Below are 23,237 nucleotides of genomic sequence, written 5' to 3' on the forward strand. Positions count from 1 at the left end.
TGAATGAGATCCTAGCTGAGAAGAGTAATCTTGGTTATAGGTTTTTCCCTTTTGTCACTTTAAATATGTCCTGCCACTCCTTTCTGGCATGCAGAGTTTCTGCTGAAAGATCAGCTGTTAACTTTATGGAGATTCCCTTGTATGTTATTTGTTGTTTTTCCCTTGCTGCTTTTAATACTTTTTCTTTGTATTTACTTTTTGATAGTTTGATTAATGTGTGTCTTGATGTGTTTCTCCGTGGATTTATCCTGTATGGGACTCTCTGTGCTTCCTGGACTTGAGTAACTATTTCCTTTTCCATATTAGGGAAGTTTTCAACTATAATCTCTTCAAATATTTTCTCAGTCCCTCTCTTTTTCTCTTCTTATTCTGAGACCCCCATAATTCAAATGTTGGTGCATGTAATGTTGTCCCAGAGGTCTCTAAGACTGTCCTCAATTCTTTTCAATCTTTTTTCTTTACTCTGCTCTGCAGTTGTTATTTCCACTATTTTATCTTCCAGGTCACTTATCCATTCTTGTGCCTCAGTTATTCTGCTATTGATTCATTCTAGAGAATTTTTAGTTTCATTTATTGTGTTATTCATCATTGTTTGTTTGCACTTTAGTTCTTCTAGGTCCTTGTTAAACGTTTCTTCTGTTTTCTCCATTCTATTTCCAAGATTTTGGATCATCTCTACTGTCATTACTCAGAATTCTTTTTCAGGAAGCCTGCCTATTTCCTCTTCATTTGTTAGGCCTGGTGGGTTTTTACCTTGCTTCTTCATCTGCTTTGTGTTTCTGTGTCTTCTCACTTTGCTTAACTTACTGTGTTTGGGGTCTCCTTTTCTCAGGCTGCACGTTCGTAATTCCTCTTTGTTTTTGCCCCCGGTGGCTAAGGTTGGTTAAGTGGGTTTTGTAGGCTTCCTGTTGGAAGGGACTAGTGCCTGTGTTCTGGCGGATGAGGCTGGATCTTATCTTTCTGGTAGACAGGGCCACGTCTGATCATGTGTTTTGGGATGTCTGTGACGTTATTATGATTTTAGGCAGCCTGTGTAGCAATGGGTGGGTTTGTGTTTCAGTCTTGCTAGTTGTTTGGCATAGGGTGTCCAGCACTGTAGCTTGCTGGTCGTTGAGTGGAGCTGGGTTTAGCGTTGAGACGGAGATCTCTGGGAGAGCTTTGGCTGAATGATATTATGTGGAGCTGGGTGGTCTCTGGTGGACCAGTGTTCTGAACTCGGCTCTCCCACCTGAGATGCACAGGCCTAACACCCGGGCAGAGCACCAAGGCCCTGTTAGCCATATGGCTCAGAAGAAAAGGGAGAAGAAAAGAAAGAAAGAAAGAAAAGATAATGATAATAAAGTAAAATAAAGTTGTTAAAATAAAAAATTAAAAAAAATTATTAAAAATAAAAAAATTAAAAAGTAATAAAAAAATCAAAAAGAAAAAGAAAGAAGAGAGCAGCCAAACTGAAAAACAAATCCACCAATGATAACAAGTGCTAAAAACTATACTAAAAACAAAAAAACAGGACAGAGAGAACCCTAGGACAAATGGTAAAAGCAAAGCTATACGCACAAAGTCACATAAAGAAGCCTAAGGATACACACTCACAAAAAGAGAAAAAGGAAAAAATATATATATATCGTTTCTCCCAAAGTCCACTGCCTCAGTTTTGGGATGATTCGTTGTCTATTCAGGTATTCCACAGAGGCAGGGTTCGTATGTCAAGTTGATTGTGGAGATTTCATCCGCTGCTCCTGAGGCTGTTGGGAGAGATTTCCCTTTTTCTTCCTTGTTCCTGCAGCTCCAGGGTTTCAGCTTTGGAATTGGCCCCGCCTCTGCGTGTAGGTCGCCTGAGGGCCACTGTTCTTTGCTCAGACAGGACAGCGTTAAAGGAGCAGCTGATTAGGGGGCTCTGGCTCACTCAGGCCGGGGGGAGGGAGGGGTACAGATGTGGGGTGAGCCTGCAGTGGCAGAGGCCGGCGTGAAGTTTCACCAGCCTGAGGCACGCCGCGCGTTCTCCCGGGGAAGTTGTCCCTGGATCACGGGACCCTGGCAGTGGCGGGCTGCACAGTCTCCCTGGAGGAGAGGTGTGGACATTGACCTGTGCTTGCACACAGGCTTCTTGGTGGCTGCAGCAGCAGCCTTAGCTTTTCATGCCTGTCTGTGGTGTCCGCGCTGATAGCCGTGCCTCGCGCTCATCTCTGGAGCTTGTTTAGGTGGTTCTCTGAATGCCCTCTCCTCGCGCACCCCAAAACAATGGTTTCTTGCCTCTTCGGCAGCTCCAAACTTTTTCCCGGGCTCCCTCCCGGCTAGCCGTGGTGCACTAACCCCCCTTCAGGCTGTGTTCACGCTGCCAACCCCAGTCCTCTCCCTGGGATCCAACCTCCGAAGTCCGAGCCTCAGCTCCCAGCCCACGCCCGGGTGAGCAGACAAGCCTCTCGGTGAGTGCTGGTTGACACCGATCCTCTGTGCGGGAATCTCTCCGCTTTGCCCTCCGTACCCCTGTTACTGTGCTCTCCTCCGTGGCTCCGAAGCTTACCGCCCTCCACGGCTCCGAAGCTTCTCCCCTCCGCCACCCGCCGTCTCTGCCCACGAAGGGGCTTCCTAGTGTGTGGAAACCTTTCCTCCTTCACAGCTCCCTCCCACTGGTGCAGGTCCCATCCCTATTCTTTTGTCTCTGTTTTTTCTTTTTCTTTTGCCCTATCCAGGTACGTGGGGGGTTTCTTGCCTTTTGGGAGGTTTGAAGTCTTCTGCCAGCATTCAGTAGGTGTTCTGTAGGAGTTGTTCCACAAGTAGATGTATTTCTGATGTTTTTGTGGGGAGGAAGGTGATCTCCATGTCTTACTCCTCTGACATGTTGAAGTTCTCTCCTATTTTAAATTTTTTCCTCAAGTTCCTCAGTTCATTTTATTACTTAAATTTTTATTTCACAAAAAAATGTATTTGTACATATATTGTGTTTTTATGTATTGGTGAATCTATTTCTATGGAGTGTATTTCCAGGACTGTTACTGCTTGTTTAAAAACTATTGGTTTTTGTTTTTGTTTGTTTTGTTTATGGTGGTTAATGTCTTTAAAAAATGAAGGGTTTCTGTTTTCACTAACAGCAGTAAAAGGCAGTTTCTTTTGAAATACTTCCAGCAGCAGATCATATAATTCTTTAATTTCTGTCAATTCAGTGAATGTGAAGTGATGTCTCATCATTATTTTCATATATATTTCCATGACTCACATTTTTCCTGGATATTTAAATATACTCTTCTGTGAGTTTTCTCTTAAAAACCTTTGCCTGTATTGTTTTTATCCTTAAAAATTGAAAGATGTTCTCTGAGTATTCTTCATCTTAACTGTTTTCTGTCTTCTCTACAAATAGTGTTTCCCAATTTACTTATGATCATATAACTAAATTAGGTTATATTCTGTTACGCAAAAGCACTTAACATTTTTAAGAAGCAAATACGTATTTCTTTGAAATTTTTGAATTTTCTGTCTAGACTAGAAAGGTCTCAGTTTCTAGATGATTATATGATATCTTAAATATTCTTCAAAAAAACTGTTTTATTTCTTTTTACATTAATAATTTTAAAGCCAATGGATGATTATTGTTCTCATGTGGGCTAGACATCTAACTGTATTTTCTTACCAGTAGCCAGTTGTACAGTCATTACGTGTGAAATGGCTACCAGATTTATCATTTATTATATTCCCTTATATATCAGAATCTATTTTCTGGGCCTTCCATTATTTCCCTGACCTACTGATCTATTCTTATGCTAATATTATGTGGTTTATGTTTTGTATGGTATTTTAACATTTAGTAAGGTTAGCTACTCTCAGTGTCTGTCTTCTTTAATTGTTTGGGGGACTATTCTTAGTATTTAATTAAAAAAACATAATTTAAATTGAAATTGCATTTAATTTATCTGTTAGTTTTAGAAGAATTGATTTTTATGGTATTAAATATTCCCACTCAGTAACAGGATGTGTCTTTCCATTTATTCAGATTCTGTTTTTGTTTTGAATTTTGTTGGGATATAGTTGATTTACAATGTTGTGTTAGTTTCAGGTATATAACAAAGTGAGTCAGTTATACATACACATATATCCACTCTTTTTTAGATTCTTTTCCCATATAGGCCATTACAGACTATTGAGTAGAGTTCCCTGTGCTATACAGTAAGTCCTTATTAGTTATCTGTTTTATATACAGTAGTGTGTGTGTGTCAATCCCAATCTTCCAATTTATCCCTCCTCCCCTTGTTACCCCCCAGTATCCATAAGTTTAGTTTCTACATCTTAACTCTATTTTTATTGATACTTCGTAGATAAATTCATTTGTAGCCTTTTTTTAGATTCTACATATAAGCGATATCATATATTTGTCTCTGTCTGACTTAAGCCATTATTTTAAAACAGGTCATAAATTTCCTTAATGCTTGGGTCTGTGCCTTCATTTGTAGTCTTTTTGTAAGACTGCTTTAATGCCAAAGATCTATTTATTTGTGTTGAACATGAATTTTTTCGGTGTGGAATTATCAAAATCATATAGAATACTCAATTAGGGGTATATAATTTTCTTTTGAATTGATAAATTATTCGCAATTTTAGGAGTTTGAGGAGCTGTCACTTCTAAAGTTGCGTTATTCCTGTTATAATTACCCTTTTCATTCTTGTTGGACTACTTTTTTTCCCCCAGGGTTCTATGTTGTTATCACTTTAAAGTTAATATGTGAGTTTGGCAGAATCAGAATGCAGGTTTTCCCCTAGAATCTTGGAGAGAATTTCAAGTCCTATTTTTGTGTTGCCGTTTATAGCTAATATAATATAATGGGGTATCCTTTGGGAGATCAAATTAATTATCATACATCTTTGTATTATGATAGATCTGATCTTTGTAAGATCAGATTATTTATGATAATTAGCCGACTTTGGGAAGTAGGGGGAATATTGTGAAAAAAAAGCCTGAGTGAGAACAGCCACCTCCTCCTCTCTGGCTTCCCTATTTGACACCTCGTTAGTATTCAGGTGCTTCTTCCCAAATAATGTCTGGATTTCCTATGAGTATATTTCTGGGTTTATACTTGACCTAACATAGTTAAATAGATCATATATAATAGGCCTTTTCTTTTAGGCTGTGGAATATTATGATTTTTTAACAATAAATTTTCTTTGCATTTTTAGTCTGTTAAAAAATATTTTGGCTCTCTTTATCAAAGGATAGTATTTTTTCTAGAAAGCTGTATATTTGGCTCTGTTTAGTGTATTTAAGCCCCTAACTTGTTTATTTTAAAGTTTAATTTGGATTAAAGAAAGATTCTGTGATTTTTTTTTTAAAAACAACATTGGAGTTGAAATTTATCTTTTTGGATCTTTCCCAAGCTATTTCCATTTAAAAATAAGTGTTCCCAATCTCTGAACCTAAGCCATTGATAAATGTCATAAGTGAATTTCTAAAGTCTTTGGTCCTTTCTGAAGTTAATTCTTCTTCTTCTTTTTTCCCCAGAGATATACTATCAGTTTCCAATAATTATTTACAGATTTAAATGGATAGAATCTAACCAAGTACAGTAATTTCTTTATTAGTGAAGGAGAAATAAACACACAAAGTCAACTTAGGAATAAATATGGAGGACACTAAGCACTATTACAGATGACTTAAATATCATAAAACTGTGACTACATATCTTAGAATAAATTTAGAATTAAACATTATTTTTAAAATAGTGCCCATGGCCAAGTCAGTAGGGCCTATTATTTTTATCAGTTTGTTACTGTTGTAGTAAGTGATCTTCCAAATTGTCACTAATATTGGCTTTTGAAAGCCAGGAGTTTCACAGGGCACCTAGCTATGTGTTTCAAAACTGTTGCCAGGTAGATCCTTTCTCTTGTGTCTCCACAAATCTGGATAACCAGGGAGAGGCTCAGTGAGGCTGTCACAAGTTTTTCAGGACTGATCCAACCAAATAACTTTAAAGCTGGGACTTTGGCAGGATATGTGACTAAGAAATTAGTGTTCACCGACCCTCTAGCCAGCTTCTGGGAGTGTTCTTGTTTTCTTTTATGTTATAATCAAAGGCCATATGCTTAGTTCACAAATGATAGGAAAAGGACAAAGAAGAGGAAAAATAACAAGTAATTGGATGCAGTGAAAGAGAATGGGAGATGATGGCGTGTAAAGGAGAGGGAGGGGTAAGGAGACAGAATTCATGAAGCTGGCAAGCTGGACTCACTCATTGAAGGCTGCCCACATCTCCCTTATCTGGGAGATAGCCATGTTGTTTGTTTGCTAACCTCTTAATACTAAAGCTGCTGGTGCCTCGCTAATTGTGAAACCTTTTTAAAGACGTTATTAATAATGGCTTTGAAGATAGCAGAATCCATTTGTCTTTTCTGTAGAAATATACCAATTATGCCTATCAGGAGTGTGTAATATCTCTTCATACCTTTTAATTATTCATCTCTTCATACCTTTTCTTTAAAATTGACAAATCCTGATCTGAAGGGGTGATTTCATTGCTGATTCATTTAAGTTAATCTTAAAAGTGCGGAAAAGATGTTACGGAGTTTTAAGGAAAGAGAAGGATTTCAGTTAATAATTTATTTGTTTATTTTTAGGATCTGTGGTTGTGGTTCTGGAGAATCTGGCTGTGCTGTATGTGGATGTTGCAAGGCTTGTGCAAGAGAATTGGATGGTCAAGAGGCAAGACAAAGAGGGATTCTTGATGCAGTGAAGGAGATGATACCTTTAGACCTTCTGTTAGGTAGTATTTCTGATAGTCTAAATAATTCCTTTTAGATATGTGTTATAAAATTAAGATAATAGTTGATTATGCAGTACTCTGTGTTTGGTAACTGACAGTGTGTCATTGATTAAGGGATGAGATGCTTTTTCTCTTTTTTGCTAAGATCCTTGTGGTAAAAATCATTTGTGTTTTAGACAGTGTTTTTGCTAGCTTTTACTTTCTTGAATTTCATATAGTTCTGTCATATCTATTATAAAACTAATTGACTGACTGACTGTCAATCATCTAGCTGTCCCAGTACCCGGGGTTAACATTGAAGAACACCTTCAGTTACGACAAGAAGAAAAACGGCAGCGTGTAATCAGGAGACACAGATTAGATGAAGGAAGAGGTAAGATGTAGCTGCAGAGAAAATGTATATGAAAATACATTTTCTTACCCTATACTGAGACCAGTTAAAAGTTTACAGAATAGGCTGATTTGGTAAGAAATTAAAATTAGTAACATTCTAGTAACTCATGAAAGTATTATGAAAATATTCAGGGTATTACAATTGTGCTAATAACATACATTTAATTCAGTAGTGTGTTTATGGCATAGGTCAACCATATTAAGAATTGTGCCATATGCCAAGCATCAAAAACTATTAGCAATGGCAATCTTTAAAAAAATACAAATTCGAAGAACTATCCTTCACCCATATTTTGACTCATCTACTTAACTCTGAACACCAAATTAGTTTAGTTTTTTTTTTTTTTTTTTTTTTTTTGCGGTACGCGGGCCTCTCACTGTTGTGGCCTCTCCCGTTGCGGAGCACAGGCTCCGGAAGCGCAGGCTCAGCGGCCATGGCTCACGGGCCCAGCCGCTCCGCGGCATGTGGGATCCTCCCGGACCGGGGCATGAACCCGTGTCCCCTGCATCGGCAGGCGGACTCTCAACCACTGCGCCACCAGGGAAGCCCTAGTTTAGTATTTTAAGTTCTGATTTCTTACTCATTTACAATTATTATCATTTGGGCATAGTCTCACTGCTCTTCCTTCCAATTTAGTGCATAATTATGCTTTTATGTATCTTTCCGGAAAAAGCTTATTCTGATTATGTACAAGAAGGGTAAGTTGGAGGGTCTGCAGGTTTTAATTGCAAAGATAGATTTATTATCTATCTTTTCCTCATTGTTTATGACCATTTCTCAGCCTAAAAACTACATTTAACAGTGATTATAGTATTTTAGTATATATCCAACAAGCAGAGATAAATATAAGTATTACTAAAGTTATTCTTGCCCAATAGAATCTTTTCTTTGTAGATTAAGACAGATTGTTACAAAGGTCTGTAATTTTATTCCTCTGCTAGGCAAAATTTTGATTCAAAATATTTAGTGATATTGTATATTTTAATACTTATTAAAATGGCATGGTATTTGATACTATTACTCATTTAACTATCATTACAGACTTTTTTAGGCATTCCTTTTTTTAATATAAAATGGAGTAAGTATTGAATATAAAATATATAGCACACATGGTAATTCTGTTTTTATTAAACTTAGGTCATAAGACATCTGCTTAGAGCTTGAAGATTGTTCTTTATAGTGTCTAATAAGCAATGTTGAGGAATTGATACAGTGAATATTTGCTGTTAGTTTGGCTTTGTTTACATAAAATCATTGCCTTTAAATGATATTTTAATGAGATTAATGTATCTACTCTTATTTATATTGTATAAATGTATGAGAAAATTGCATATTAAATGTTATGTAGAGAATAGGGTAAAATTTAAGTTCTGGGTCTTTATGACACATGGTAATTAAGTGATAATTCCTTTTGTATTAATAGTATGATTTGCTTAAGGTTAATTACTAGTGATACTTTTACTACCTGTTTTTTTTTTTGAAATATTAGGTTGAATCATATGAAATGACCTACAAAAAACAGCAATTTCCTACGTTTCAACCAAAGTATAGCAAATCCTTGTGATGACATTTAATTACTTGCCTAACGCTATATATCTTATTTTTTTCTCTCCCTCTATAAAAAGCTATTCTTCTCTAGGTATAGTATATATTTCTGTATATCAGAAGTAAAAGAACATTGATGATGCACTGGTTATTCAACAAAACTTTGTGATAGCAGAATATTCTTCTGGCTTTTATTTTAAAATGTATCATAGACCTTTAAAACATAAACTCTAACCCTTTAAGAGTTAAAAAAACTCCATTATTTAAATATTTATGGAAATTAGATTATTGTATCTGTGCTTTAACAAGCTTTCCCAGTGATTCTGAGGGTGCTGAAGTGTGAGAACCGCTGCTCTAGGGCGGTGATGTTCTAAGTTTGTTACATGGGCCTTCTACATCAGAGTCACCTGGGCCTCGTGCTTCAGCATTTCTGCCTGAGGGTCCTCGATACAGATTTGAGTCACATGCACAGTGTTCTAGGGCTCTTGTTTGGCACCATGCTAGCGAGGATTGTTAGTCTCGTTTTGTCCTCATGAGGAACAGGAATGTCAAATTTTTAGTGTTCCAACTGCCACACATACATACTTGTCTTTTCTCCACACACACACCCCCACCCCCCTTGGCTTCTGCTTGGTGTTTTTTAGATAACTAACAGTTAGCAGTCTGTTGGTAATTATGCTTATTGGTAATTGACTTTACCTGTGTTGAAATCTCAGCCTTTCAGTATTAGATTAAGTTAAATTATTTTACTTGATTTATCTATCATCCTATTTACCAAGTTTGTGTTATTTGTTTTAAAGTTGATCAAAATTTTAGGACCTAGCTCGTGTTATCAAAAGCCTTGCTCATCAACCTCAGGCCTATTGATATAGTTCAGCTGCTGTTTATGACACAAATTCTTCTGTTGCTGTTGAAACCCCCGAAAGTAGTGTGGTTACTACTTTTTGATAAAGTCGGAACTTTAATTTTTTTATGTTATTAGTCTTCCAGATAATACTTTTCTTACATATATATTCTTAGGTACCAATAGTATTCATTTACAGATTTTATTTCAGTGGTGTTTGTGATCATTTTTAGTTTGTTTTTTAGATTAGACAGTTGATTGATATATAAGTTCTCTGAGACTTGTATTAACTTTACAAGTGGAGTGCTTGTTCAGTGGGATTTTTAAGTAGAACTCTTTAAGTCATCAGAACTCCTGAGTGATTGTATCAGTGTTCTTATCTTTATATTCCTTCTGTGATTGTGTCAATGTTCTTATCTTTATATTCCTTCTCAGCGCTCTGTTTTAAGGAAAACTAAGCTCAAATAATGTTGCCTATTTTTCCTTCTTTCTTTTTCCCCTAAATGTCAAATCAAAATTCCATGATTGTGAGCTGTTGATGGGGTGAGTTACGTCCTGGTTTGCCTGGGACAGTCCCATTTTATGCCTACTGTTCGGACGTATTTCTTACAGTGCCCCCTTTTGCTCTCGGTAGAGAGTCTCATTTGGATGATAAGTTATATAGTTAGCATAGCTATATAGCATGGTGGTTGAATATATGGGTTCTGAAGTTAGACTTTGGTTCATATCCTGGCTTCTTAAGTTTTACTTGGAGCATAACCACTCTGAACCTCAGTTTCCCTACCTTTAAAATGAAGATTACAACTGTACCTACGTTAAGTAGGGATGAGGATTAAGTGACTTGCATGCAAATGCCTGACCTATACTAAGCCCTGGGTAAATGGTGATGATGGCGATGGTGATGATGAGGATGCTAGTGGTGGCGTGGTGGTGGGCTGTTTAGTAAACTTCTCTTCTCTTTGGATTTGATTATTTTCCAACTCTGGCCTCTACTTGATTGCTTTTCTCGCAACATTGGGATGCTCATCACAAAATTTTGATTATTATTAATAAAACCCCCTACATCTTCTGTAGAATAAAATGATTCTATTTTGATAGAAACAAATCAGTTTCCCATAGTCACAAATTAGAATGTAAAAACAAGTTTATTATAGTCTCTCCAGTTTCAAAGTGATTGAGAAGTTATTGCTATTGATTTTTAAGCCTCGGAAACCATTAAGTTTTCTTGATTTGACATGTCAAATCCAGTAGTAGCTGATCTTCCAATACTACCTTAAAGTCTCCTTTTAAATTAAAATATTATATGAAGCACATGGAAAACATAAGTAAGAAAAAATATCAATGTAATTCTCATCCAAAGATAACCACTGTAGAATTTTGGTATACTTTCTTAAAGGTTTTCCATGCATACTTTTTTGTTTAGACATTTTACATCATTTCATGCTGTGATATATATCGGTGTACTGTTTTTTCCCCTTAATAATTATATCGTAAGTTTTTTGTGCCTTATTGCAATACCATATTGAACTAATATAGGAATTTAGGTTAAAGGTTTTCCACAAGGCTATCCTTTAATTAAATTATTACTTTTATTTATTTCATCGGTATCTTCTAATTGAGTTTTATACATTTCCAGTTACATCACTGACTGAATCTTTTTTTAAATATATAAGTTTATTTATTTATTTATTTATTGGCTGTGTTGGGTCTTCATTGCTGCATGCAGGCTTTTGCTAGTTGCGGCGAGTGGGAGCTATTCTTTGTTGCAGTGTGTAGGCTTCTCATTGTGGTGACTTCGCTTCTCTTTTTTGGGACACGGCCTCTAGGCGCGTGGCTTCAGTAGTTGTGGCTCGCGGGCTCTAGAGCACAGGCTCAGTAGTTGTGGTGCACGGCTTAGTTGCTCCATGGCATGTGGGATCTTCTTGGACCAGGGTTCAAACCGATGTCTCCGTATTGGCAGTCGGATACTTAACCACTGCTCCACCAGGAAGTCCCTCACTGACTGAATCTTATATTTCATATATTTTCTTAATGTTATATTATGTACATTTTTAAAATTTTTCTAGCAGTTTTTTCCTTGCCCTCCCATTCTCTTTTACCAAGCAAATGAGGTTTAGTCTAACAGGTATATTTCTGTATCTTACTCCATTAAAATATAATCATGTGCAGATATCTATACATATGTGAGCGTGTAGGCATATGTTTATTTACAGAAGGGATATTGTATTAAATATACAGTTGTTTGCAACACCTTTTTCCCATTTTACAGTAAAACATGAACACATACTAGTGAATATGGATCTATCACATTCTATTTAATAGCTACATAACATTTCATAATATGTCTGTACCACAGTTTTTTCAGCCATTATTTTGTTGATGGTCTTTAAGGTTATTTTCAGGGTTTTGTGGATTTTGCTATAATAATATATTCTTAAACTTGTAGCTATATGTAGTGGAATTTTTGTTTATATAATAGAGCTTCCCAGAAATAGCATATTTGGGCCAGAGAGTGTGTATGTTTTAAATTTTAACAGATATTTCAAATTTTTAAAACATGTTATAGGAATTTATCTTCCTAAGACTAACGTATGAGAGTGGTGTTTTCCTGTAGCACCACCTTTATTAGGTATTATTTTTAATTTTTGCAAAACGGTGAGCGATGTTATGTGCTTGATAATTTAAATAGCACAGAAGTACTTTTTCTTTATAAATCTTGTTTTAATGGCTGAATATTATTCCAGTGAGAAAATATACCACAGTTTTTTATTAACTGTTCTTCTTTTTGGATTGTTTTAATTTTTCATTACAATTAATAAGGTTATAATAACACCTTTGAGCTGAAATCTTTTTAAAAATATTTCAGTTTTCCTTAGGACAGATTTCTATTTGCATAATTACTGGGCCAAAGGATAATAATAATTTTTAGGTTCTTGAAATGTATCACCAGTAACTTTCTGAAAGTAACTCCATACTTTCCCACCCTCAAGTTTTGCCAGCTGCCCCTCCAGTGTGCTAAGTTGTGTCATAGCACACCGTCATAATTTCTTCTTGAGTTTTATGTAAACTTTCCCTCAACCATTAGACTGTGAGCTTCTTGAATCAGAGATAGGGTCTTGTTTATCCAAGTGTTCCTAGAACCTTGCATGGTGCCTGAAATTGGTCGGTAGTTAATATGTGCTTGTTGACTAACTGAAAACATTTCATGGACTTCTCATCGCCTCTACAATGAAGTGTAATGGTATCAAAAGACATTAATTATCTCTTTTGTATATTCATCTCCAAACTCATTTCCCACTACTTTCTGCCTCATAACCTTATACTCCATCCATTTCAGCTGTGTGTGTGTGTGTGTGTTTTTTTCCCCTCTCATCCCATTTATTAAAGAAACAGTGAGAAAAGATACACTGCAGGAAAACACCAACCGTCCTTTCACATCAGGCTGAACGAAGCACAGTGATTTCTCCCCTTCATTCCCCCCACCCCCAACCCAATTCACATAACCCCATCCACATCAGTTTAATTTTGAGGTTCTTTGATTGGGAGTACCAGTGGAGAGGGAGTGAGGTGAGCAGTGGAGCCTTGATCCTGGCTTCCTCTAAGTAAGTCCCAGGAGAAGGGGGCTGCAGGCCCAGTCAGGCAAGCAGAAATTGTATTTGGTGGCTCTCTGAAGTGGTTGCACTTCCCTGTTCTGTGTTCCAGCCCCCAGGGGAAGGTATGGCAGTAGAGGGTGGCCAGGTCAGTGCTGCTGAAGCGTGGTCCACTCACCAACGCAACATTTCTAGAGAGCAGTGAGCTGATTCTCCAGTGGTGAGCAGGGGACCGCATATGAATTGGGACCTGCAGGCCAATGTATCCCTAAGGAAAAGTCCACAAGAACAATTCAAGGAACTAGTAAGAAACAAGGGGCAGAAAGCTGTGGGACAGAAGCACAGCAGGCTTCTGGAAGGCTGGGGATCATTCCCACCTGCCAAAGTCCATGTCCCACAGATAACATTTTACCTTCAGTCAAGAAAGACACAGAGGGGGGGAAAAAGGCTCATTTGAACTTGAACCCCAGCTGTGTACTTCAGACTGTAGCTCCATATCTACCCTTTCACCCAAAACACAGCCCCAGCTCAGAACCACAGTGTCTGGAAACCAAGGTGGTCCTGAAGAGGAAATGGTGCCTAAGGGGGTAACATTCCATTTGGGTACATTGCAGCCATTGGAGCCCCTGGTCTGGGGAAAGCAGCTGGGTTTGTTCCAGGGAGGCTCCCCACTCTAGGAAATGGGACCAAAGTCTTGCTTGCAGGGCCATTCATCCTTGGAAAGGAAGCTGAGTTTAGACCCAGGGTCCCAGTTGACTTTGCGAAAGGAGCTGGGTTGATACCCACAGGGCCTGCTGGTGAAGAGCCTAGGGAGCTGACCTGGGGGAATTAATCTGACCAGGGCCTAATGGGCCAGTAGACCTTGGGAAGGTAGCTGGGCTTGGACCCTGTAAACCATTGGCCCCTGGGAAGTTAGCTGGGTTGGAGCCTAGTGGCCCAGAGGCTCTTGGGAAAATTGCCGGACTTGAGCCCTGGAGGCCAGCAGACCTCTGGAAGTTAACTGGGTTTGAAGCCAATGTGTTAGAAGACTGAGAAAGCAGCTGGGTTCAATCCCCATGAACCTGTCCCCCTTGGAAAAGGATTAGCATTTACTCCCATGGGGCCAGCGGGCCTTGAAAAATGAGCTGAATTAGGGCCAATGGGGCCAGGAGCCCTCGACATGGGGGATGGAATTGGCCCTGGAAGGCCAGTTCCCCAAGAGCCAGGACCCGAGTTTGGGCCTGTGGGGCTAGGTGTGCTGGCCATGGAAGATGGGCTTGTGCCCACATTTCCAGAAGCTTATGAGAAAGAAGCTGGATTTGCTCCTAAAAGACCAGCTGCTCTTAGAATGGGGGCAAGATCTGGGCTTTGAGGTCCAACCATTCTTAAGACCAGATCCTGTGCCCAAGAGGCCACCCGCTCTGGTGTCCAAATTAGGCCTTGGGCCCAGGCCACCTGCCCTTGGATTAGGCCCAAGGCCTGGACCCAGGCCACTTGATCTTGGGTTGGGCCCAAGGCCAGGGCCTGGAAACGTACCTTGGGGCAGGGTTTGTACCTACAAAGCCTGATCTCAGATTGGGACTTGGTCCGGGGCCCAGGCCAACATGTCTAGGATTGGGAGGACCATTCCCAGACGTCAACAGGACACCTGTTCTCAAGTTGGGTCCAGATCCAGGGCCCATGGGGCCACCACTTCTGGGGTCAGGACCTGTTCCCAGAAGACCATCTGGCCTTGGGTTGGGCATAGGACGTGGCCCTGGGAGACTCCCAAACCTTGGGTTAGACAGGCCCTGGGCCTGGAAGAGCCCCTGCTCTGGGATTTAGAGCTGACCCTGGACTTGGGCCCAAGAGACCACCCGGCCTTGGGAAGGAAACTGCACCTGTGCCAGTGGGATTCATCCCTCTTGGAGAAGACACCATGCTTGGGTCACGAGCACCAGCAGGGAAAGGTGCTGGATTTGAAGCCAGTGAACCTGATGAAGTTGGAAAAGGAGGCGGGTTCCTTGGAAACGGGGCCAAATTTCCACCAAGAGAACCTGTTGCCATAAGGAAGGGATCTGAGTTCATACCCAGTGGGTGGCCTGTGTTTAAAACAGGACCCCCTTGTGGTCCCAGGGAACTATCCATCTGTCCTCGAGGTGGCAGCGGAGCATGAGTCCAAGGAGTTGGCTGCTCTCTAGGAAAATCTGGGGTTCTTTCATACTTTCTTGGGGACGTTGGTGATAATGGGCTTGGGGCGAGTTTTGAAAAGGAGCTTGTTTTTGATGAGTGCTGTCACCAGGTATGGGGTGCCATTCTCGCAGCCAAGATCATCACAGTCTTGCTCCCCTCCAGGAGTATGTTTAACAAGGACGGCGAAGGGTTTCTCCAGGTGGATGATTTTCCCATACAGGATATGATGCCCCACGATCAGCACAGGGATTCCCTCAGTGGTGCAGGCCTCCCAGGAGGTTTCCAGCTAACCCAGTGCTGTAGCGAGCCTCGATCTCCCCCTGTAGCTCCATCAGCACCCATTCTGCCAGGCCTCCAGCCCCAGCACTGGAAATAACTACACCATGAGCTTTGCGTCTTTAGAAAGCAACTGAAAATAAGCTGCAATGGCCGCCGCCGAGCGCAGCGCCGCACAGCCAACGGGTGACAACCAATCCTCCTGCCGCTGTTGCCATCGCCGCCGTGAGCTCTCGTGTGTGTTTTTAATGACCATACAGTAATGTTGTTTATGTCTTCATGCTTTTATAAATCCTATTCCTTTTACCTGGAATGCCCTCTCCTCTTCTTTCTCTCTTGGCAAACTTTTTCTCATTTTTTGAAATCTTTTTTTTTTTGGCTGCGTTGGGTCTTCGTTGCTGTGCGCAGGCTTTCGCTAGTTGTGGCGAGCGGGGGCTACTCTTCATTGTGGTGCATTGCGGTGGCTTCTCGTTGCAGAGGACAGGCTCTAGGCGCACAGGCTTCAGTAATTCTGGCCTGCGGGCTCAGCAGTTGTGGCTCGCAGGCTTCAGAGCACAGGCTCCGTAGTTGTGGTGCACGGGCTTAGTTGCTCCACGGCATGTGGGATCTTCCTGGACCCGGGCTCGAACCTGTGTCCCCTGCATTGGCAGGCAGATTCTTAACCACTGCACCACCAGGGAAGTCCTTCTTTGAAACCTCTTTGATTCACTCAAGTTGATTTGATCATTTTTCATCCTTCAGGATATGATGTGTATAGATTTACTTTATAGTATTTATTAGAACATATTGCAATTCTTTGTTTTTATTCTGTCTTCCCTGGTAGACTGAATTTGAATGAGATCTGTGTCTTTGTCATTATATCTATGATACCTAGCATCTGTTACATTAAAGATAATCAAAAATGTTTGGTGAATAAATGAGTGACTTAACTATGTAAGAAAAATTATTTTAGTCCATGGGATACAAGAGTATTTTAGAACCTGGTAACTTGATATTATAAATGGTAACTTAAGTTGAGCTCGAGTGATGTACTTTCTATGTGTGATTGCCAGTGGGCCTTCTGTATTTATGTATAGAAACAACTCTGAAAAGATTGAATTTATGAGAAGCTAAATTACTCTGAATATTATGGGTATAATATTTTTATGGAAAGACATAATATCTCAGGCAGACCACAGAAATTAGAAAATGGTAATACAGCTTAATATTATTGTTATTTTAATATTTACAATTCTTTTGTATAGTTGGAAAGTGTCTTACGCTTTTTAGAGTGATTTATGTTATCTGCTTTAGTAAATCAATTGAAAAATAGGGCATGTTGACGAAATGACGTGTTCATATTTGAAATGTATCTCATTTTATTATATTTTAAAGATGAAGCTTAGTTTATATAATCTTAGTTTGAAGATGATTGATACTGCGTTACTGGAAAATAATATTTAATTCTTCTCTTAACATTAAATTAGCATGTTTCTACCTGTAGTAATCATAGAATATGTTATTGTTGGTTTTTCATAGAATTGATGCTGCTTGTATTTTTTCTATATCTAGAGACATAATTTAAATATATTTTTTTCTACCCATTTTTTAATGTTTAATGCAGGGTACTTTGGTATTTAATATGACATTTGTGAAATTTTATTACAGAGCAGTAGTTTCATTTTGTCGCATTGTTAGAAAAAGTAGTTAAGCTGAAGATCTATAGAGAATCACAGAAATTTAATTAAAAATGTTCAATGCATATATACTGTCAATTTCCTTTTCAAATACTGTAACTTCTTAACTGTCAAATTTAGTGTTTTGAAATTTGTAAGCATTTTTGATATTGCTAAAACTCAAGGAAGCTGTGGTGCTGTTCTATAAGAAAAGAACTAAAATTTTAAGGCATAATTTAAAGTTTTCTTTTCAAGCTAAACAGTAATGGGGAAAACAGTTTTTAAATTTTATTGAAATTAATTTGGCTACAGATTTTTTTCTTAAATACTGTATAAGTAGAAATGACTGTAATCTGTGTCAGTGTATATTTATATATATATGTATATGTACATAGAGGAGCTTCAGCAAGAAATTGTTTTATGAGAGAACCGTTAATGTTCTAAAAATGTTACTGGGTTTAGAGTCCCCTCTTCATCATCAGTATGAAATTCAGCTTATCCTTGTGCCTGATTTTGTGTATGTGGTTAAAATTATAAAGTTAGATTTATCTTTTTTAGTAAATCAAATCAAATATAGCTTATACAATTCTGTCTTTATAAAGCAGTGATTTTATATATATATACATGTATATGTGTGTGTATGTTGTATGTATGTATGTATGTATATGTGTGTATATAAATGTGTATGTACATAAATATGTACATCTCAGATCATAGGAACTTTTTGGTTTTGACCACCTTGTTTTCTTACCTCTATGACAGAATGTAGTTGTCAGTAACATCTTGGTTTTGTATCAAGATTGATGTGGTTATTAAATCTTGAAGACCTTGTTAAAATTTAATCATTAATTTAAAACTGTGTTGGTGTTTGGTATTTTAAAAGGAAAGATATTTGTTTTAATGGATGTGTGGTTTACCAAGTTTGAATATATATGATATTAAAAGATTTGTAAGATAATTTGATTTATTCTATTTGAACTCTCTGATTATCTATTTGAGACTATTAGTAACTACCTAATAATTTTATAAGTATAAAAGATCAGAATTTTTACTTTATTAACTATATTTAAGATAATAAAACTTGTGTGTAGAATGGTCAGTAGGTTGTGGTTGGGAGTGGGAGGTTAACGGGGAGGATTTGGGAGAAAAGTATCATGTCCAAAACTTTAATTTCCATGCTTTTTAGTTTGAATTATTTTTGTTCATTGTAGTGTTTTCATTTTGTGAGCTTTTCTATGCACATACAAAATGTTTCTCCTCAGGCCCCCTTGTATTTGCTGGTCCTATTTTTATGAACCATCGAGAACAGGCTCTAGCCAGACTCAGATCCCATCCAGCACAGCTAAAGCATAAACGGGACAAGCACAAAGGTATTTGGTCTTCCTTATCAACTAGGTGGGATACTTTCCCAATTTCTTCCACTTATTTGAATTTTGTCTCTGGGAAAATGCACAAACCTAATTCTTCTACTTTGCTTCTATCATTATTATATAGCCTGAGGAGAAAGAACATGCTGAAAGTGTACTGTTTGTCAATAAGTGTCAATCTTACTTTATTGTATTTTTTTGGTTAACTTTAATAAAAAGAAGACATTTTACAGTATATCTTTTTCTTTTCCATTTCTTTTCAAATTTCCTAAAGTTAAGGGAAGGTGGAAAAAATAATTATTGCTCTCTATTTTATATACTTTATTATCTGCTCTTAGATCACTGCCATCTGGCATTTTGCAGTCCTTTTCTCTTTTTTTAGTTCTGTTTATTTGCTTTAGAATTAACCGAATTGCTAAATTCAGTGTATAAAGTAATAATGAGTTGACTGCTACCATGCTTCCACTGTTTTAATATAAAAGTTTTTATTCACAATACACATGATTTATTTGATATTTGATATATGCCTAAAGTAAGATTATTTTTCCTTAAACCACAGATTATGGGTCAACTAAGATCAGGAAAGAATTTAATGCAGAGAACTTATAAATTTATGTATAAATTCTGCCTTGAATCCTGGCATGGGAACCAAGCACTCTTTGAGTAATACAACTGAGACTTACTATTTTCTTAAATGTCTGAAATAAAACCTGCAAAATAGAAGATTTTAAAATCACATATTCCATGCAAATTAATCTTACTAATGTTTTATCTTTTTTTGGGGCTGCAAAACTGTTATAGATTAATTTTATTTTTAAACTTTCATATGCCATATATTATAATCAACTTTATTTTTCTTTGCCTGTTTCAATCTATCAGTTTGTCACTCAAAGCAAAAATGCAAAACAAAACAGACAAAAACCCCTGTTTTTAGTAAAAACACAAATAGAGCACTACTCAAGTTATATTCTGCAGAAATAAAGATTGAGAATATTTTAAGTCTAATGTGATTAACCATAGTAAAATTTGTGATTGCTTTATTTACTGGGTGCTCTAACAATGCCATTAATATTTAAATCTAAGAAATAATATTTGGGGTGTGCTATGTAAATTATTTTCGTTATTGCTAGAATCTCTGATCTCACATTTTCTACTATGCCAGTATTAGAACAGATTTTATTGTGTCTTTTTCTTGCCAATTATTTGAAAGTGGAGTTCTTCCAATACTTTACCGGAGGTTAACTATTCACATTTCAATAAACAGTTTTAAAACTTTTTCAGCTCCATGTTAGTATCTTATAGACAGTCATCTTTGTTTTTTTCCAGAATTTTAAAATGAAATGCTAAAGAAAACCAAGGTTCCAAATTTAAAACAGACTTTTTACGATGTCACACTGATTAGCTATAGAAATTACTCAACAATAGCGAGCCTTACTTCCATCTTGTCTGCCACAGGGTAACCTCTTTGGAAGGACTTACTTTGTAGTATTACAGTATAAGGCTATTTTTCTTTTAATCATCAGATTGTATGGTTTTATAGAGTGGAATAGTTTCATCTCTTTACCACCAAAATGAATTTAAAGTGTAAGTAATACTTTATCAGATGGTGTCCCATCTTATCTAGAGTATTAACTTACCACTCACTGTGCATCCACAGATTCACTTTGCGTGACTCCCTTTGCATTCGCTGTTCCTGTCACTTAATCCCCTTGCCAGTCACTGCTTTTACTCCTGCTGCATATAGTCATAGTCTTTTAATAAATTATTTTTCCTACGTACATTTTTTTCTCTTTTGTATTACCGTGTTTATCTTGCACTGACAAATTCACTGTATTAATTGCTGTGTTCTATCTTACATTTAATTATGTTGGTGGTACACATTGTAGGATAGTAATGATTTAAATTTTCTAGACTATGACGTTTTTGTAGGGGTGTGTGGAGGGTAAGAACTGTGGATTTATTGTTAACAGGAGTGAGTTCTAAAATGGAAAGTTGGAAAGCTTCTGGCTGATTGGAAAGAATTCAGAGAAGGTCACGGAATCTATCCTATACAGGCAAATTTTGACCAGAGGCAAAATAGTGTATAAGATGGAATCAATTATGTATAACATATAATCCATATAACATATAGTATTTAAAGAATTTAACGTAGACTGTATTTTAAACAGTTATCTGAATTAACATTTGTTTCAACTATTCAGTGTCTTACATAGAAAAAAAAGATTTTAATGTACTACTCTTAGTCAGGAACATTTGAATTATTCTGGAGATAGTCTTAAAGTGACTGATGTGAAAATCTGAAAGTGCAGTCAAAAACATCTGTGTGTATTTTACACCTGCTTTCTGTAAAGAAACTGTGGTGTAATGGAAATACAGCCTTTGGAATTAGGCCTCAGTTTTAATCCTATTTTTCATTTACTAGAACTGTGTGGCCGTTCATAAATTTCTTAATCTCTTTGGTTTCAGTTTCCTTCTTTTAAAAATAGGAATAATTCCTAACTGAATATGTTGATATGAAGATTAAATTAAGACGTGTGTGTGTGTGTGTGTGTGTATGTATATACTTTGCAAATAAAAATTCTCCATGAATACTAGCTTGAATTCTTTGAATTGAATTCCTTGCATCCTCTTTTAGAATTATCTTAAAGGTACAAAATTTGAGATTTGTTAAATGTGTAATTAATTTATTTTTACAAAAAATTTAAGATGTCAGCCATTTGGTGGTGGTAAAATGTGTGAGCCTTATTTCTGATCAATTTCTAAAACTGCTCTACCATTTATTACTTTGGGCTGGCTACTTAACCCCTCTAAAGCCTTGGTTTTCCCAACTGCAAAATGGAATAACAATAGCCTTATCATCGGATTATTGTATTGATTAAGGAGAGCAACAATAGTGAATATTGACTGGACACTTTTCATACATTATTGCACTTAGTTCTCATAAGTATCTTTTGAGGTAATATACCATTATTCCTATCTTATAGATGGGAAAAAACTAAAACTCAAAAAGATCCAGTGTCCAGTTATCGTAACACTAGCAAATAGTAGAGCCAGGATTCCAATCCAAGTCTCTTAGGCTCCAGTGCGCAAAAGTACTATCCACTGTGCTATTTAAATTTTCAGTGTTTAGCACAGAGGTGTTTAGCAAATTGTAATTACTACTGCTTTGCTGTTTTATTTTTGTGATTTCGTTCAAAGTACTCACTGTGTTCTGTGATACATTCAGTGATATGCATGCTTATAAGATTACCCAAAAAGTATAGATTTAAATAAAAATTAAAAATTAGAGTCCTTTAGTTACTGAATCCTCTTTTCTCTGTGTGTGTACACAAATATGCCTAAATAATGTATATATACATATACTACTTTAGTTACGTATCTGTCAAAACTTTATAGCTATCACAGTTTCAATATCATATGATACATGTATGAACATACTCATATTAGGGAAAAATACAGATATACCTAAATGGCCAATTATAAGAATATTTAAGCCTAACTTTCCTAAAAATGTGAGATTAATTTTATTGCTGCTCATTGACATTTTACTGAGTAATGAGCTTGAGGAGAATTTATCTTGCTGAATTTCACTTGCTAGTTCTTGAATTTACACTAGATTCTTGACTATTTATTAGGTATCTTTTTTCTTTGATAAACTTTCGTAAATTTCTAGATTACTAGAATTGTACTTAATTTTTTGAACTGACATAAAATTCCAGATACAGATGTATATTTAAAAAATTCTGTCACTGCTGCTACTAGTGATCAAGAACCTTATCCCTGTTTTTTTCTTATAATAACAATATTTTCACCATCTATAATAATTGAAAAATTATTTTATATAGATAAAGGTTTGTTTAGATGCACTTGAACAAAATGTTTCTAGTATTATTTTTTACCTCTAAATAATAGCTAGTACTCTTTTAATCACTATGATTTTAATCAGTAAATTACTAGGCTTTTTTTTCCTCCTTCCCTGATGCTTTGTCTCTATTGTGGGCTTTGTATCTATATTTAATCTCTGATTCGAGAGAGAGGGCAGAATGCCAGATTCAAAGGTAAAAGCTTTAACTAGGCATCAATACATTTATATAAACTGAAATTAAGGTGTAGCATTGAATTTAGTTAGGTCTGTCACAATCAAATGAACACAATTTGTTTTCTATATTAAATCAGATTTGGTTTTAATAATTAGATATTTTTACCAATTGAGATAAAGCTGTAAAATTTTTATATATCTGTCATCTTATTTAAATAGTCTTTGGAAGATACTTATTCCTTTATGGGTAGGCCCTTGTTTATACTTAACCATTTCACTGCCTTTCCAAGATGAGGAGTCTTTGAACTAAGAGTATATTGCATTTTGGATGGAGTAAAACTAAATGTTGTGATTTTTTTTTTTTTTAGCCCATCCATTCTTGCGGATTTAATTTGGCAAACCCACATTAGATAATTTAGCAAAAGAAGAATCATATTCTTTTTCCTTTTATAGTAAAACCTCTCACTAATTCAAAATTTATGGTACTTCAGATACAGTATTTGTGATCTTTTTTGAGTAAAAAATTCAAAATAACTTCTTCCTCTGAATTTTCAGGGTCATACTTATAAGGGGAAACCTGTCTAAAATCACTAGCTTTTCAAACCAAGGGCTCAAGAAATGAAGGATTCC

At 36.8% G+C, this 23,237-nt stretch overlaps 1 protein-coding gene and 1 pseudogene across 3 annotated transcripts in view; one reads left to right on the plus strand and one right to left on the minus strand.

Moving 5' to 3' along the window:
- Window positions 1-23,237, plus strand: part of MYCBP2 (MYC binding protein 2) — a gene marked incomplete at its 5' end in the record, with an annotated part of 273,021 nt that overhangs the window by 82,085 nt on the left and 167,699 nt on the right. For both annotated transcript variants that reach the window (XM_082675380.1, XM_082675381.1), the window contains 3 exons: window positions 6,601-6,746; window positions 7,018-7,119; window positions 18,464-18,571. In XM_082675380.1, the coding sequence (XP_082531506.1) occupies window positions 6,601-6,746; window positions 7,018-7,119; window positions 18,464-18,571 (356 nt within the window). The remainder of the gene's footprint in view (window positions 1-6,600; window positions 6,747-7,017; window positions 7,120-18,463; window positions 18,572-23,237) is intronic.
- LOC309835872 (decreased expression in renal and prostate cancer protein-like) lies at window positions 13,699-15,299 on the minus strand (annotated as a pseudogene). Its single transcript has one exon. The product of its transcript is annotated as a decreased expression in renal and prostate cancer protein-like (transcript).

This window comes from Grampus griseus (genome assembly GCF_964374135.1).
Source record: "Grampus griseus genome assembly, chromosome: 18".
Taxonomy (NCBI): Eukaryota; Metazoa; Chordata; class Mammalia; order Artiodactyla; family Delphinidae; genus Grampus; species Grampus griseus.